This window comes from Mercenaria mercenaria, unplaced genomic scaffold (genome assembly GCF_021730395.1).
Source record: "Mercenaria mercenaria strain notata unplaced genomic scaffold, MADL_Memer_1 contig_515, whole genome shotgun sequence".
Lineage (NCBI taxonomy): Eukaryota > Metazoa > Mollusca > Bivalvia > Venerida > Veneridae > Mercenaria > Mercenaria mercenaria.
In genome coordinates, this window is record NW_026463393.1 from 1 (window position 1) to 17,396 (window position 17,396).

General features: G+C 36.4%; 2 protein-coding genes across 2 annotated transcripts; both read right to left on the reverse strand.

Annotated features, from left to right (window-relative positions):
• Positions 1-3,971: 3,971 nt before the first annotated feature.
• Positions 3,972-6,959, reverse strand: LOC128554543 (uncharacterized). The gene has a single exon (XM_053535813.1). It carries the CDS (start codon positions 6,724-6,726, stop codon positions 5,026-5,028), a length of 1,701 nt encoding a protein of 566 aa, XP_053391788.1. The 5' UTR covers positions 6,727-6,959; the 3' UTR covers positions 3,972-5,025.
• An 8,701-nt stretch (positions 6,960-15,660) lies between these two features.
• On the reverse strand, positions 15,661-17,068 carry LOC128554545 (rho-associated protein kinase 1-like). Its single transcript, XM_053535815.1, has 2 exons — positions 16,419-17,068; positions 15,661-16,106 (listed from the first exon to the last, which is right to left on the reverse strand). The coding sequence occupies exons 1-2, from the start codon at positions 16,984-16,986 to the stop codon at positions 15,661-15,663; spliced, it is 1,014 nt and encodes a 337-aa protein (XP_053391790.1). The 5' UTR covers positions 16,987-17,068.
• Positions 17,069-17,396: the final 328 nt, after the last annotated feature.

The window sequence follows — 17,396 nt, forward strand, 5'->3', positions numbered from 1 at the left end:
TAACATATTTATATGGCTATCAATACCTTTTATATTCAGAAAAATAGGAATGCGGTTGGCATTTTCTTGGTTTTCTTGGACATGAGTGAAGTCACATCAACGATAAAGAGCAAGGTTTAAAGAATATCATAAATGGTGATGAGATAGACTCTGTGCATGTAGTACATGAACGTGGTCAATTTATTCTTATAAAATGGGTTGCAAGAAGGCAAATGTCTTAATTTCTTCAATAAAATTACTTATACTGAATCAGGAATGCACGTACTAACGTTACAAATCAAAACATAATTCAGAAACTTTGACTTTAGCGTATATACTTACCGGATATAAACAGAACTGATTCTGCTAAAGCCCAATCAACTATTCAGCATAATATCACTATATATAAACCAGAAGTGCAAAATAACCAAAGTTCAACCCCATGTCATGAATGACTGAGTCAGATTTTCAAGAATCAGTTGATAAATCACAATCAAATAGATAAAAATTTCTTTTGACAATTAGTTTTTTTCAGCAACAAAATCAGATATACTAGTGTAAGAATCTGCAATAGATAGAAAGTCAATACCAAAGTCAAATATTCAAGTAACTATTACAGATGATGCAGTTTAATCAGATCTGGTTTTACTCATGCTTCAGTCTGTTTTGATATAAAATCCGATTTCACAGATCTTTATTCAGAAGTTATGACCTGTAACCTAGATTGTTCTTTTCTCCAGGCTTCTGGGTAGCAAAATTGCTAGAGTGCTCTAAAATGGATCCATGACTTGATTTGAACGTTTATGCTCCATTAAAACCGAATATGATAACTCCAGATGACTCATAGAAGGACATGTTGATATGTGCAAGCCTATGCGAAAAACAGCCGCGCAGTCCGATATTAATACATGAGTCTCTGACGAGGCAGTGACTTCAATAAGTGACAGAATAAGTTATAGGCTGCTAGGCTGCTAACTTCACTCTGCAAGACCGCTAACTTCACGCTGCTATGCCGCTAGACTGCTAGGCTGCTAACTTTACGCACGTTTTAATATAGTATAATATGGCTTTGTCCATCTTGTCAATTTGTATGTAGACACATTCTTGTGTGTCAAGGTCTCATTGAATATCAGACCGACTCCTCCATTTTCGATGTGATCACTCACCATGTTTAATTGCTTTTTGTTGGGGCACAATTATAGATCATACCTCGACTTTCCAGATTTGATGGTAGAGGATGACCCCAGGCGCCCCTCTGTAGTTTATTTCTTCACGGGCGGGCACCTGGGTAGAACCACCGACCTTCCGTTAGCCAGTGGGATGGCATTCTCACTTGATAAATTCAACGCCCCGAGTGAGGCTCGAACCTACATCGGTGAGGGGCAAGTGATTTGAAGTCAGTAAAACTTAACCATTCGAGAACGGCGACCCATCATGATGAGTTGTTAACTAAAGATAGTAGTTTAGATATTTATATTTCCACAAGAGTAATGGCTCTTTGATTTATATCTGACTATACAATATAACTGTACCATTAGTGGTCGACTTTTGTATTGATTGGCCAAATGAAATTTAGTATTAAATATTTTGATAACAAGTTTGATTATTTCTAAACACAAGCTACCATTAAATTACATTGTGCTCTTTCCCATGTGTACCAGTATACCTCCGTGACCAAGTGGTTAAGGTCACTGACTACCAAAACATGGGCTGTTCCTTAACGTTTGGTTGCGAAACCTCCCTATTTAAATACTTTTGCAATAGGCTGTTTCACAAGAAAAAGCAATATTCAAATAGTTTTCACAAAGCCTTTAAAAATCATTTTAATATCAAATTGTGCACACTGGCTTTTAAGAATTATTCAAAATCATGTTTGTGATTTTCTTTCAGTGATATTCGTATTTGGGTGTTTATTGATGGGTGTGTATTTTTGGGTACAAAACAGTGCTTCAGTTTCTAGTTAATTCAAGGTGAAAATATGGAGCTGTTATGATATTATGTTTAACTTTTAATACAGTAATTGATAACATGTTTTGATATCACTTTGATGAAATTGATTCTTTTTTTATTGTTCTTGAATACCATAATTGTTGCCTTGATATTTAAAGCAGCATACAGCTTAACAAATACTTCTAAACACAGTATTGACCTTTAATACGCCTAGACGCAGAGGTGACCTTTAATACGCCTAAACACAGAGATGACCTTTAAAACGCTTGTACACAGAGGGTACCTTTAATACCTAAACACAGAGGTGACCTTTAATACGCCTAAACACAGAGATGACCTTTAATACGCCTAAACACAGAGGTGACCTTTAATACACCTAAACACAGAGATGACCTTTAATACGCCTAAACACAGAGATGACCTTTAAAACGCTTGTACACAGAGGGTACCTTTAATACCTAAACACAGAGGTGACCTTTAATACGCCTAAACACAGAGATGACCTTTAAAACGCTTGTACACAGAGGGTACCTTTAATACCTAAACACAGAGATGACCTTTAATACGCCTAAACACAGAGGTGACCTGTAATACACCTAAACACAGAGATGACCTTTAATACAACTAAACACAAAGGTGACCTTTAATACACCTAAACACAGATGTGACCATTAATACACCTATACATAGTACTGACATTCAATACGTCTAAAGACAAATGTACGTGGTATCGAGACTGATTTTTCTTTCTGATCAATAAGTCGATCATTATTTAGTATCAGTATCAGTATTTGCATATGGTCAGTAAATAACTTCTAATTCTACTTGACTCCCTCTATAAATAGTCGGGTTATAGTGTGTGCAATTGATCGGTATATAGTTAAACACAAAATTTCGCTGTGATTAAGTCACACATTGAAGATGAAAATTAATTTTTGATGTCATGTAATAAAACACTGAATGACTTTCCGGTCTTTTGGACCCCTGGCGATAGTTTTACAAGCCATTCAGTAAGTTTATACTGTTATAGGATCAACAGGCGAAACCGATACTCTAAATGGCTTTCAGTCTTATCTGAAAAAAAAAATCCTTGAGCTTCCGACCATCAAATGTTATATAATAATCATTTTTGGGTCACTTGGTCTAGGGCCCTTCCTTGTCGATATTTCATCTGACAATAGTTCCTTTTCGGTAGCTTCAGAAGGCTTAGTCAAAAGTTAATTAATGATTATTAGATATCTGTGAAAAGACAAGGTCACATGCAGTCAGTCTGACACTTACATAACCGTTTTCTTTAGAGTAACATAACTGTACCCGACAATTGCGTACCATTTTTGAATCGAAAGGCCATTATGAGGGACACTTTATTTTACACAGAGTTTGGAAATACTCCTTGTTTACTGCACAGTATCGAAACAGTATCGTACTGATTCCTCTGAAAGCCCATGCTATAACGTTAATTGTAATATCTGAGACATTGGCTGGTACCTCAAGCAACCTATAGCTACAAATTACGTTACCCAAAACTGATATCTTGTTTAAACCCCTTTCCATGCTAAATTACTATAATGAACTTGTCCATCTTCCAATTTGGACCGTACCATTAACTGTTGAAAGGGGTGCTCACCAAAAAGATACTGGCTGAATAGCGAACAGTGCAGATCTTTATCAGACTGCACGGACGTACAGGCTGATCAAGATCTACACTGATCGCAAAGGCAGAATCAGTTGTGACAAGCATGATAAGGGTTAACGTTTTCCAATATTTTTAAGTTCAGTTTATCATGTTTGTGTAATGAGTAGATTTCAGGCAGCTAGAATTAGATATAACAGGAAACTATTTACCCTGACTGAAAAGTAAACACTTCTGAACTGCTGATAAATATTTCATGGAAGAAAATACAAAAAAACACCATATTTCGATAGAAAAGCAAATTCCGTAAATATTTCAAGTAAGAAACCAAATAAAACTTCCAGGAAAGAAACACTAAACGTTATAGTAAAATATATACTAATATTTCAGGAAAAGAAAACAGTTCAAATAATAGTTCACATTTTATCTAATCTACTACAGATACATTATTTATGATGTACATGGATACATGTAACAGGTTACAATATGCACACATGTGAAAAGCTGATTTACATCAGAGTTTATTGAAGTCAGAAGTAAATCATTTTCGCGTACTAAGAGGCCTGCCATAGCTCGACTGGTTCCAAGCATTTTCTTAATTGTAATAGCGTGCCGGGTAACGATCAGGAAACCCTAGTCTGTGTTCAAACTCTGTGTTTTGTTCACAGGAGATAACTCCTGAGGCTATTCAAATTTTGTATAATTGTGTCCATTTTCTTTTTAATCGGAGCCAAGACTGATGAAGTCAGAATATATAACAGAATGATTTTTTATATCAATGTTGAATAACTAAAATAATTTGTACAAAAATACTGCAGTAGCTGGCATTCTTTTTATAAAAAATGTAACAGAAAATGAAAATAAATTACACAAACAACAATGAAAGCGTTTTATATTGAAACATTTCTATCATTTATAAAATAAAAAATGTTGAACGTGTGTATATATGTATATCTGTATTTATCAGTTTAGCATCACGCGTAGTGTTTCTACGAAGTTCAACGCTAGTTTGAGCAGACGAATGAATCTAAACGATATGATAACATAATTAATATTGTTTGTTATTTTTCAACAACATAAATTGAAATATGTTTGCAATGTAAAATGCGAGAGTATGTAGAAAGTAACCATTCCTTCCCTCAATGTTTTTTTTTTAATTCAATTAACGCTTTACTAAAGTGATACATTATTGTTAGTAATCAAAATGATATGAAAAGAAGTGACTACTGTACATATATATTAACATATCAAACTCAATCATGTAGCTAGAGAAAATCACACAAACATACAGAAATGCGTGTCTAAATTTACATGTAAAGCTCAAAGATGTCGTAACAGCAGTAAATCCCACATATATACAGAAGTGTGTGTCTTATAATTTACATACTTAACATAGCAAAATGTCTTTGTCTTGGAAAAACAAAATCCGCATATTGGCCATTAAAGTTTGTTGAAACGAAATGTCATTGCACACTGAACACCTTCAGCTGATTCTTACCACCAATATAGACTTTTTGTTGTTGACGATTGTAACATATGGACAATGAGTATGTCAGACCATCAATCATTGCCTGACCTTGCTTCAAGTCTCCCGAGATACGATGTATGATACCACTGTCCCTGCAGCAAACCAGCAATGAGCCATCTTCAAACATCAGCATTCCAAGTGGTCTCGTAACATCCTTATTCTCGTATACGGCAGATACATCACCTTGTAACGTGATGCTCACTACATTATGTGTCCAAACGTCACTTATATAGATAAGTCTAGAATCCTCATTGAACACAATATAGTTAGGGCTGCGAAATACCTTATTATTGAGAGAAATTGTGTTCTGAACATTACCTTGTATGTCTAAAATACGTACACAGCGAGGATCCCAGCAAATCACATAGAGACGATCTTGATGATACGTTATACCTCTACATTCTCCTGTAACTGGAATCTTGCGGATGATTGACAATTTACCAGCTGTTGACATTATATAGATCTCGTTACTGTCTGGCATTGTTACAGCAATCTGATCTTGAGGCAGTACGGTAACATCCCATGGTCCAGAGTCAAGTGACTTCTCTTCTATCACGACTTTACTTTGCCTGTCCACAACTTTCAGTTTAGAGTTATCCTCATCAGCCAGCACAATTTTGTGAGAGGACAAGAGTGCGCATCCTGAAATACAATAGTCTCTCTTATCTGATTTTGTGCGTACATTTATATCATCGTCATATGTTAATTTGTCAATTGTTTTCTTCTTTTTTGGCGTAACCAGGCTGAACGTACCAAGTATTTTCTGCTTTGATATTACATTCTCTAGATCTTTGCTGCGTTCAAATCTGTATTGTGTATATGTCTGAGCTAAGGTTTCTTCTGCTTTTTTAACTTCGTCCGACTTCAGTTTAGACTGAACTTGTTTAATGTTTATGTAAAGTTGTCCGTGCTGTTGAGAAGATTTGCTGTCTTGTAGATTGGACTTCAGTTTGCTGATATCTGTAGAAATGTTGGAACATATTTTGATCACTTCCTGGAGATTTTGTTTGTCTGCTGACTTCTTCTTGTCAATATCTGCTTGAATTTTCATTTGCAGTTGATCTAAGTGGTCATCTATTTCTTTCCGAAATTTGATAATTTCTTGTAATGCTTTATCATAACAAGTATCTATCTCCTTGTCTTCGACATTTGCCCTCTTCATTACTTCATCAAACTCTTTTATTTTCTGTTCAAGTTTCTTCATCGTCTCCCTGTATTCCTCAGTGTCCCCAATACCTGCATATTTATCAGGTATATAATCAATTTGACATGCTCTGTGGTTCAGGGTAATACAATCGGTGCAGCCAAGGTATTCATGGTTTGTGCAGAAAAACTTGATGATTTCATTTCCATGAAGAGGACACTTTTCATTACAAACCGCTGAATCCTTCCGTTGAAGAGCGTGTTGACCCATGCTCTTTTTATCAAGAAGCTGATGACTTTTCGTGGCTTTTATCTGTTTATGATATGCGTAGCAGTTGTTGCACAGATATTTCTGACACTCCACACAAAATCCATGAGCCTCGACATGCTTACCAATAACTAGGCATGGTTCACAACTGTGATCAAAGTCCTCTGCGGAACCTTTAGATATTGAATCACGAAAATCGGATGACTTACGTCCTGACACAGCCATTTTGAAAATTTACTTGTCTGATCTTGTTTCAGATTTGTTTCCTCAGGAAATAAATTTGTATGATACATGTACATATGTTTGTTCAGCTTTCCCAAACTCCTTGTGAATAATCTGATGATACTAACATAACTGCCGTGACCGACTATAAAAGTCTTTAAATCCTTCTAAACATGTTCTCTAAACATCAAATTAAGAAATCTTGTGAAATCTTGTCAGTCATAATTTTACTTCCTTTTCCGAAAAAATGCACTATATATAGCATGTTCTTATTCTTAACCTAATGTGCCCATATGCAAGGGATAATACTCTTAGTGTCCTCGTGTCATAATTATGTTCTTATTTTATGTCCCGTGTTTGAAGAGTTCGTCTGTCCGCTAGCCTATTTAATCTCAAAAGGAGTGTATTAAAGATTAACTTTGAGTTGACATTAGTATATTGCTGATACATGTGTACATATGTTTTTATGCCTTTATGTCCGTTTATTTGTCTGTGAACTTCATTTTGTCAAGATCTATTCAAGTTTTTCTCCAGTTGTAGTCCTGACGAAACCAAGTGGGACCTTGTTTTGGGGTAGATAGAAAATGGTTTTACTATTTTCAGTTGCCTTGGTGGTGTAGAGGTTTAATCCGTTTGATGACAACCTGTCATTTTTTTATGGAGGATTAAAAATGACGATCAAAAATGGCGCCTTAAGCAAATGATAAGTTTATGCAACATTCAGATAACATATTTAATCAAACAATATTGCCATCAGATAGTTCCATTTATAAGTAGATATTCTCCAGAATGATATGGACAACAAATGCAACACATGTTTCCATAAAAACGAAGTCTCCGTTACAATACGTTAAATAAGTTACCAATACGTTACCAATAAAGTGAATAAAGTCTTACAGTAAGTCTTCAGACAGATATAATGTGCATTTTCAATGCTTACGACAATTATTTTATACTGAACAACAACTTTGAAGAAAAATTTATATCATTAAGATTTCGTCATTTATAACAGAAAGTTACTTTAACACCATGTATTATTAGATACATATTAAGCAAAGACTTAGTATTCATAGAATTATTTGCCAAAATTGGTTATTTGAATATACTATTTACAAGTTAACAAATACAGCGTATTTATAGTTACATATTAATTACTTCTCTTTAATAAATTTTAGAGCCCGCCCGCTTAGCTCAGTAGGTAAGAGCGTTGGTCTACGGATGTCGCGGTCGCGAGTTCGATCCTCGGGCGGGGCGTTTGTTCTCCGTGACTATTTGATAAACGGCACTGTGCCTGAAATCATTAGTCCTCCACCTCTGATTCAATTGGGGACGTTGGCAGTTACTTGCGGAGAACAGGTTTGTTAAAACATATACAACAAAAGAGTTTGACTAGTGAGTAGTCTAAGGCATGTGTTTGAACTAGAAGTTGTGAATTGTAATTAGCATAGTTTCATTTGCACATATATATATATATAAATTCAGTTTAACAGCAACATTTATAAGGTTTTAAGTACCATATGATTATTACATATTATACGGAAAATGTATAATGAAATATAGAAAATGTTTGTCTTGACTAGTTTAATGACTGCAATGGTGTGACTAAATGTTCTTTGGTCACATTATAAATAACATGAAATTTCATTAGAGCAAAATGCTATCATTCGGAATATCAACAAAGTATTGACTAGATAGTGATCACAAAACTGAACTGAGATTAGATTAGTAATGCTGAAAGCTTTGCTTTGCTATCCTCCAACTACGTACATTTGTTTTGTTTGAGGGTTATTACAAATTACACATCCCATGCATGATACCGTACGTGAGAGTCGCGCACTGTTATATCTACATCTTGCAGATGAGCAAGCCTGCTGACTTTCGAAATCACATTTGATCATTTCAAGTATTTCGGGTGGCGCCAGCGCTACGCTGTCTTCTATCATAACGGGACTAAGAGATCTTTTTTGTCGCTTCAACTTTTTTTCCATCTAAATAATGTTCGGTCAATATTAGGAGGGTTTAAGTGATCATTAACTTCTTTCCGATATTTGAGAATTTCTTTTAAAGTTCTGTCACTTGCCCTTCTCATAACTTCATCAATCTCTCTAATTTTATCTTCACCTTTCAAACCGGCTTCCTGTACTCGTCATTATCCCCATTACTGTTTTATCGTTGTCACATAAATGAATACCGGTATATAAAATTAAGTAAAAAATAGTTTCAAAATGGTAAAACAACATCAATAGCAATATCATATTCGTGGGCTCGTGTAATCCGCACGTGGCTTGTCAAAAAAAATCGGAGAATGCCGAAATCGCATGTGGAGATTAGAGGCTTTGCCGATTTTCATTACGGGTTTTAGGGAATGCTGGGATCAGAAGTAAGTCTCCACTTTTTGCCGATGATATCGTGTTCCGCCACATTTTTCTTTGGGGTAACTGGCTGGCGTTTTTCCAACATCTTTAGGAGTTTACTGTGTGTTTCAGTGGTTTATTGAACAAGAGGACCATGATGGTCCTGAATCGCTCACCTCTTCCCACATGACCCAGTTTTGAGTATGATGTCGTTTTTTTCTATTATTTGACATAGTGACCTAGTTTTTGAGCTCATGTGACCCAGTTGTGAACTTGACCTAGATATTATCAAGATAAAAATTCTGACCAATTTTCATTAAGATCCATTGAAAAATATGGTCTCTAGAGAGGTCACAAGGTTTTTCTATTATTTGACCTATTGACCTAGTTTTCGAAGGTACGTGACCCTGTTTTAAACTTTACCTAGATAACATCAAGGTGAACATTCTCACTAATTTTCATGAAGATCTCGTGAAAAATATGGCCTCTAGAGAGGTCACAAGGTTTTTCGATTTTTATACCTACTGGCCTAGTTTTTGACCGCACGTGACCCAGTTTCGAATCTCACCTAGATATCATCAAGATGAACATTCAGATCAATTTTCATGAAGATCCATTGAAAAAATATGGCCTCTAGAGAGGTCAAAAGATTTTTCTAATTTTAGACCTACTGACCTAGTTTTTGACCACAGTTGACCCAGTTTCAAAATTGACCTAGATATCGTCAAGATAAACATTCAGACCAACTTTCATACAGATCCCATGAAAAGTATGGCCTCTATTTCTCAATGGATCTTCATGAAAATTGGTCAGAATGTTCACCTTGATGATATCTGGGTCAAGTTTGAAACTGGGTCACGTGCGGTCAAAAACTAGGTCAGTAGGTCTGAAAATAGAAAAACCTTGTGACCTCTCTAGAGGTCATATTTTTCATGGGATCTTATAAAAATTGGTCAGAATGTTCATCTTGATGATATCTAATTCAGATTTGAAAGTTGGTCACGTGCGGTCAATAACTAGGTCAGTAGATCTAAAAATAGAAAAACCTTGTGACCTCTCTAGAGGCCATATTTTTCAAGAGATCTTCATGAAAATTGGTGAGAATGTTCATCTTGACAATATCTAGGTCAAGTTCGAAACTGGATCACGTGCAGTCAAAAACAAGGTCAGTAGGTCTAAAAATATAAAAACCTTGTGATGTCTCTAGAGGCCATATTTCTCAATGGATCTTCATGAAAATTGGTGAGAATGTTCAGCTTGATGATATCTAGATCAAGTTCGTAACTGGGTCATGTGCAGTAAAAAACTAGGTCAGAAGGTCGAAAAATAGAAAAACGTTGTGACATCATTTATATTATAGGTTTGTTTGTTTGTTTTGGGTTTAACGCGGTTTTTCAACAGTATTTGTCATGTAACGGCGGGCAGTTAACCTAACCAGTGTTCCTGGATTCTGTACTAGTACAAACCTGTTCTCCGCAAGTAACTGCCAACTTCCCACATGAATCAGAGGTGGAGGACTAATGATTTCAGACACAATGTCGTTTATCAAATAGTCACGGAGAACATACGCCCCGCCCAAGGATCGAACTCACGACCTCGCGATCCGTAGACCAATGCTCTTACCTACTGAGCTAAGCGGGCGGGTACTTATATTATAGGAGACTTTGGTCAAGTTGACTTGTTTATAATTATAGTAAAAGAAAGTAAAATTTTTGATGTTTGAACAGGAAAAGCTGACATGTGAAAAAAAGAATATTACATTTGTGACTTTCCACATTGAATTTATTAATTTTAAAACTCGTTGAATAAAATTAATAAAATGCTCGACAGATCCTCGCATTTTATTATTTGATTCAACTCGTCTAATAAATTCAATATGAAAAGACACTCATGTAATATCCTCAGTAAAATGTTTAACAGAGTTATGGATCCTGTACAATGCATGTCAGATTATCAAAGTGAACAAGTGTGTGAAGTTTCAATCCATTCCCATAAATTTATTCAGTGTATGTCAAATCATCACAGTGAACAAGTGTGTGAAGATTCAATCCATTCCCATTAGTGAATTTTGAGAGACCAGCTTACATACAAAACCCTAACAAGAAATATCGGTAAAACCGATGGATGCTCCCAAAAACTTGCATAATTATTTAAAGAACAAATGTGGAATTTACTGACTGGGCACATATAGTTTACTGATGTTGAATGACCAAAGGACACTATCTCATTGAAAACTTCTTCCAACAGATAATGGAGAAAATACGCGCACCTCCTCTTGAGGATGAAGCATCCTATGAATTTTTGCTCAATTCCACAGTGGTTGCTGAGAAATACTCCTGACTATGATGGCCTTAAAGTTTACTAATGTTGAACAATCAAAGGGCAATAACTGGGTGAAAAATCATCCAACCAAAACACCAAGAAAATATGCGCATTTCCTCTTGAAAGTTACGCTTTCTATGAAGTATGACTAAATTCCAACCAGTGGTTGCTGAGAAATTCACCGCGCCAGCATTGTACTATAATATACTACTGTTGAATAATCAAAGGGCAATAACTAGGTATAAAGTCATCCAACCAGAACAAGAAGACAATATGCGCATCTCCTCTGGATGATGAACCTTCCTATGAAGTACGGCTAAATTCCAACCAGTGGTGGCTGAGAAATACTCCAGACAAGAAATGTACTGTAGTAAACTATTGTTGAATAATCAATATACAACAAGGCTGTCTGAAAGAAAGCTACATCCCCGCCACTGTTATGGATAGTGAAAGGGTTGATGGTATTGTGTGGAAGCATTAGACATTTGAGTTGTGACCTTGACCTTAAGCTTGCACGGGTGAATTTCAAATTCTGCACATTGTTTTGATAAGGGAAATATTACAGCCAAGTCATATCAAAATCCTTCAAGGGGTTTAGGAGATACACAGCAGACATAAAAGGAAGACTCAAACCTCTGACCTTGAGTTGTGACCTTGACCTTGAGCCAACATGGCTGACTCATGAGTTCTGCACATCGGCTTGTTGAGGTGATCAATTGTCCCAAGTTCCATGAAAATCCTCCAAGAGGGCTTAGGAGATACAAAGCGGACACAAAATGGAAGGCTCAAACATTTGACCCGAGTTTGTGACTTTGACCTTAAAGCTGACATGGCTGATCGTGAGTTCTGCACATCGTCTCAATGAGGTGATCATTTGACACAAGTTTCTTGAATTTCCTTCAAGGGGTTTAGGAGATATAGAGCAGACACAAAATGGAAAACTCAAACCTTTGACCTCGAATTGTGACCTTGCCCTTAAGCAACATGGCTGACTCATTAGTTCTGCACATCGTCTTGATACGTGATCATTTGACCCAAGTTTCATGATTATCCTTCAAGGGGTTTAGGAGATACATAGCGGACACGAAATGGAAGGCTCAAACCTTTTACCTAGAGTTGTGACCTTGACCTTGAGTCGACATGGCTGACTCATGGGTTCTGCACATTGTCTTGATGAGGTAATTATTTGACCCAAGTTTCATGATTATCCTTCATGGGGTTTAGGAGATACAGAGCAGAGTCAGCGGAACAAAATGGAAGGCTCAAACCTTTGACCTAGTGTTGTGACCTTGACCTTGAGCCGACATGGCTGACTCATGGGTTCTGCACATCGTCTTGATGTAGTGATTATTTGAAAATCCTTCAAAGGGTTTAGGAGATACAGAGTGGACACGAAATGTTACGGATGGAAGGAAGGACGGATGGAGACCATTCCTATACACCCCCCCCCCCTCCACCACTTGTGGTGGGAGATTAATAACTGGGTGAAAAATCATCCAACCAGAACACGAAGACAATATGCGCATGCCCTCTTGACAGTAAAGTTTCCTATGAAGTATGGCTAGTTCCAACCAGTGATTGCTGACAAATGCTCTAGACAAGAATTGTACTATAGTATACTTTAAATGTTGAATTATCGTCTTCTCATTGCATAAATTCACTGTCAATTTCATAATGATAATGAGCTAACCGGATAGTTTCGATGTAGACTACAACAGTAACTAAGCATCAACATATGTCCAAATGTTGAATATATTTTTGTTTACTTCTGCCGCTGTCATATTGAATAACTGTCGACAATTAAGTACGTTCTGTTCATTGAACCAATATCGCAGCAATATGTTGGAATGGTCCAAATCATCCTTTAGTCCTACTGAATTATATGAGTAACAACAGAAACTAGAATTCCAGCTATTTTAATGACACGTGAAAAATTAGCAAAATTACGATTTCAAAAATATTTGGCCGTTCTTTTCGTCAGCACATAAGGAATTCATTACTGAAACGGATTTCATTGTATCTCATACCGATGACCTCTTAGATTGAGCTGGTGCATAACACAAAAACGCAACGGTAATATTACAGTAACTGAGCACAAAAATATGTTCAAATTTCGTAATGAGACTTTTAGTCGTATCATGTCGGCATATAGAATGTGTGTAGGCAATGCAATATGTGTACTATTTTAGATCTATCGTCATAGTTCAGTGCATCATTAAGCTCTCTAAAACATTGTGAATTACAGCAGTAAGAAGGATTCGAGCCGATTCTACGATAAAGAATTCTACGATTTAAGCAGATATGTCCGTTTTTCATATAATGCATTAACTTCTTAAACAGATTTCAACGTGTATCTTTCCAGTCCCCGATGAAAACCTAAGTGGACTAACCTTGATTCGACACAACCGTTTCCGTGCAGGATATAGCAGTACAATGCATCGAAATATGTTCAAGTTTTAATTAAGGCTTCTTTGGACGTATGCCTCCGACACATTGAAAAATCTTCGGCAATACATGTATTGTTTATTGAACAACATTCAAACAATATATCGGCGTAGTTCATGACATCCTCATGCCCTCCCGAACGTTCTGAATTACAGCATGGAGTATGTTTATACTGTTGTTTATGTTGTTGGTAGTTATAGCAGTAAAGGCAGTTATACATTTGGTACATATTTGTATTGCTACAACGTCCAACAGTAATAGCAGTAATAGTGTTGCCACTGCTATAACGTTCCAGCAGTAACAGCGGTAAAACCAGCACGGAGCAGTACAGCATTACAGCGGTAACATTTGTAGTACTATTGTTACTATTTAACTTCCAGCTGTAATAATGTTGTTACCGCTAACACTTCAAGCAAAAATAACAGTTATACTGCTGTTACTGCTGTTATTCTCTAGTGCTAAGTTCATGCTGGTTTTCCATTGTTACGTAATATGAAATAAGGCACTGCCTCAATCAGGAACCGATCCGACTCATCCCATAACATTTACAAAAAACTGAGGGCGGCACGGACCGATGGACACATTTTTCGATAGTAAATATCTCATTTGGTATATCGAATCTTACCGTAGTGGGATCGATCTCGATTTTCGTCTTTTCGCGCAGGATCGATTCCCTATCAATTTAAAGGTAGATTGTGGAATAAAAACAACACTGCCCATATTTGTACTGATGTGCAAGACGTTGCGGTTCGTACAAGTTATGTGGATGCTCATTAATAGGCACAAGGAAAAAGCGTTTCTTGCACACTGGACTGGCGTTTCCGATGATTTTACCCATGCCGGCAAAACCCATCTGGCACCCCACATGCCAGATGACTCTTGTGCTGTTAATGACAACTAGTGGTTCATGCACTGATAATATATTGTTTATGTAAAAATACGAAAAAAAGCAGGTACCTTGATAGTTTCTCTCCGTTCCTTATAGTATATTTCTCGATTCAAAATACGTTAGTTTACCATAAGAACATAACGTTACGCTACAAACGATAAAACTTAAGTGGAACTTTGTTATTGTGCGTAACGCAAAACATCATGACGTCACTTCTGCTTACGGACGTTAATTTCCCGTGCTCTACTATAAGAAAGAGTGCTACAGAGAAAATATTTCTACCTGTTATTTGTAAAATACGGTATGCAAGAAAAATAATCTGCTAGTATAAAATGCTAACATGTAGACGATATGCAAGAAAAAATATCAGTCATGTGTTTACGAATCGGATGGAAATATCCGTCCCTCGGCCACCTGCGCATGGGCGGTAATTCGGCAAGCCTCGTTACCGCCCAATGCGCAGGTGCCCTCGGGACGGATATTTCTATCCGATTCGTAAACACATGACAGATATTATTAATTCTTCCAAAAAATATGAAGTCAGATGCTCTGTGCACGTGCCGGAAGTACACATTTTTTAATACGATAGTATCATATCTCATTCAGTATATCGCATGTTACTGTAGAGGGATCGATCCCGATTTTCGTCGCTTCGTGACGAAAATTGGTAGGATCAATTCCCTATAAACTTTGTCTGTATTCAAGACACTTATAAATTCTAGTCTGTTTTTATGTCTGAAAATTAAGCAAAAATGTTGTGAGTTCAATCAGTATTGTATAAGAGTCCAGTAAATATTGCCATATAACTACACACAGTTGAAGAACAAATGCAAACTTTAATTTCATATAGAAAACAGTAGTGAGATAAGTAATGCTTTATTGCTCTGCTGGTTTATTCATGTATAATCTAGACGAATCTACATATTGTTATATTTCCCAAAGCAGATATCCAGAGAATGTTGTGTACCGACCGCCGTAAAGATCAGTACCGTAATGCGCATGTACTCTCACCCACACTCTTTCACCTTGGTTGCACTGAATGACGGCAGAATTGAAGCCTTGGTCGTAACCATGACTTCCAGTAGCACCTGCTGCGTATATGACAACTAGTGCCACGCCATCTTTTACAATTTCAGTTTGTATCGAGTCAGTATGTGTGCTCATTGCAGCCGATTGGAACATGTATATGCCATTTACTGGACAAATGAAGGCATGCAACACTGTGTCATATGCATGACCTTCGTTGAGCATGACTTGATCGAATGGTATAGGATGCTGTTTACCTAGTTCTGTGACAGTATTGGATAAATAAGCTGTAAATGCAATACGACTGATTCCAGAAGGTGTTAGGCGACGTTTCAAGGACGGATACACTGAAAAAAAAACAAGAAGAAATTGCTTATATTAAACTAATGCATGCATAACGAGTTTCTGGCAGATGTTTTTCTTTTGTTATAATAGTGTCGAATATATAATCTAAACATAAGATATAAAAACATTCAAATGAAACTGCAGTAAGGCAAAGACGTAACTGACCTTGACAATACGTAAACAAAATCATGGCGTCAATTAACCTGATTCACAAGTATTCCTTTTCTTTATTATAAATGCACAGAATTCAAATCAGAAGTTCATTTAATTTCGACAAATCTGGGGGTTTCAAGTAAATACACATCACAATTTACCTGTGTCATCTGATTTTCTATCTTTGACATTTAAAACATCGGTATCACTTTCGTTTATGGCATATCCAACGGTTCTTTGTGTTGAGACATTTTCTTCATTTACTTCGCCGCTGTTTGGAATCACTTTGTCATATTTCAGTTCAGTATTTTCAGCTTTTGCAATTGTTTTTCTTCCCACATGATCATATTGTTTTTGATATATTTCACTGAGCTGTTTTTCAACGAGTTTAAAATCAGAGTTATTTTTTTCTTGTGTACGGTAGACATTTCTTTCCAATTCATTTATCTTGTTTTCATTTGAGTGTACGGCCTCGATCAGTCTTTCTTCAATATTGTTTAGTCTTTTTTCAACTTTGTTTAATATGATGTCGTTCATTTTCTGTGATAAATGACGTTTTTCTTCAATGCTGTCACAGCTATTCTTTACCTCAGCCAACTTTTTGCTATAGAACATTTCCGTAGATGCTTGCAACTTTTCACTTTCAGAAAGTTTATTCTCTATTTTAGCCAATTTCCGCTTATAGAATGTCTCCAGAGAATTCAACTTCTCTAAAAAGGTGTTTTCCATTTGTACCAATTTCCTCTCGATGCGCAAGTCGAAATCAAAGAAACGTTTCTCCAAACTCGGAAGTTCGGGGCGGCCTGGTTCTGTTTTCTTATCCCTTGCATGTTGTCTTTTCCTAGTTTACGTTTATATCCTTATCTACTATAGAACAAATGAAGAAATAAACTGTGTACCTGTTTTCGTAAAAGTTATCTCAAGTACGATAAGAAATTGAAAATCAATGCCACTCGTACAAGGTTAATCGGTGGGAAGAGAGCAAATACGTGCGTCTGTTTATGGACCAAGATTTGTACTCCGTGTTCTTGTTGACGACGACGACGACGACGATGATAGATGATGATGATGATGGTGATGACGATATTGCTGCTGTTGTTGTTCTTGATGATGACGATGCATAATGTCATCCATATGTA

What these genes read in the sequence shown, in the direction of transcription:
- LOC128554545 (XM_053535815.1), bottom strand. Translation starts at nt 16,986, where the DNA reads ATGGAAAACACCTTTTTAGAGAAGTTGAATTCTCTGGAGACATTCTAT. An exon ending in TAGAAAATCAGATGACACAG is followed by an intron (nt 16,107 to 16,418) that starts GTAAATTGTGAT and finishes TTTTTTTTTCAG; the next exon opens with TGTATCCGTCCTTGAAACGT.
- LOC128554543 (XM_053535813.1), bottom strand. Translation starts at nt 6,726, where the DNA reads ATGGCTGTGTCAGGACGTAAGTCATCCGATTTTCGTGATTCAATATCT.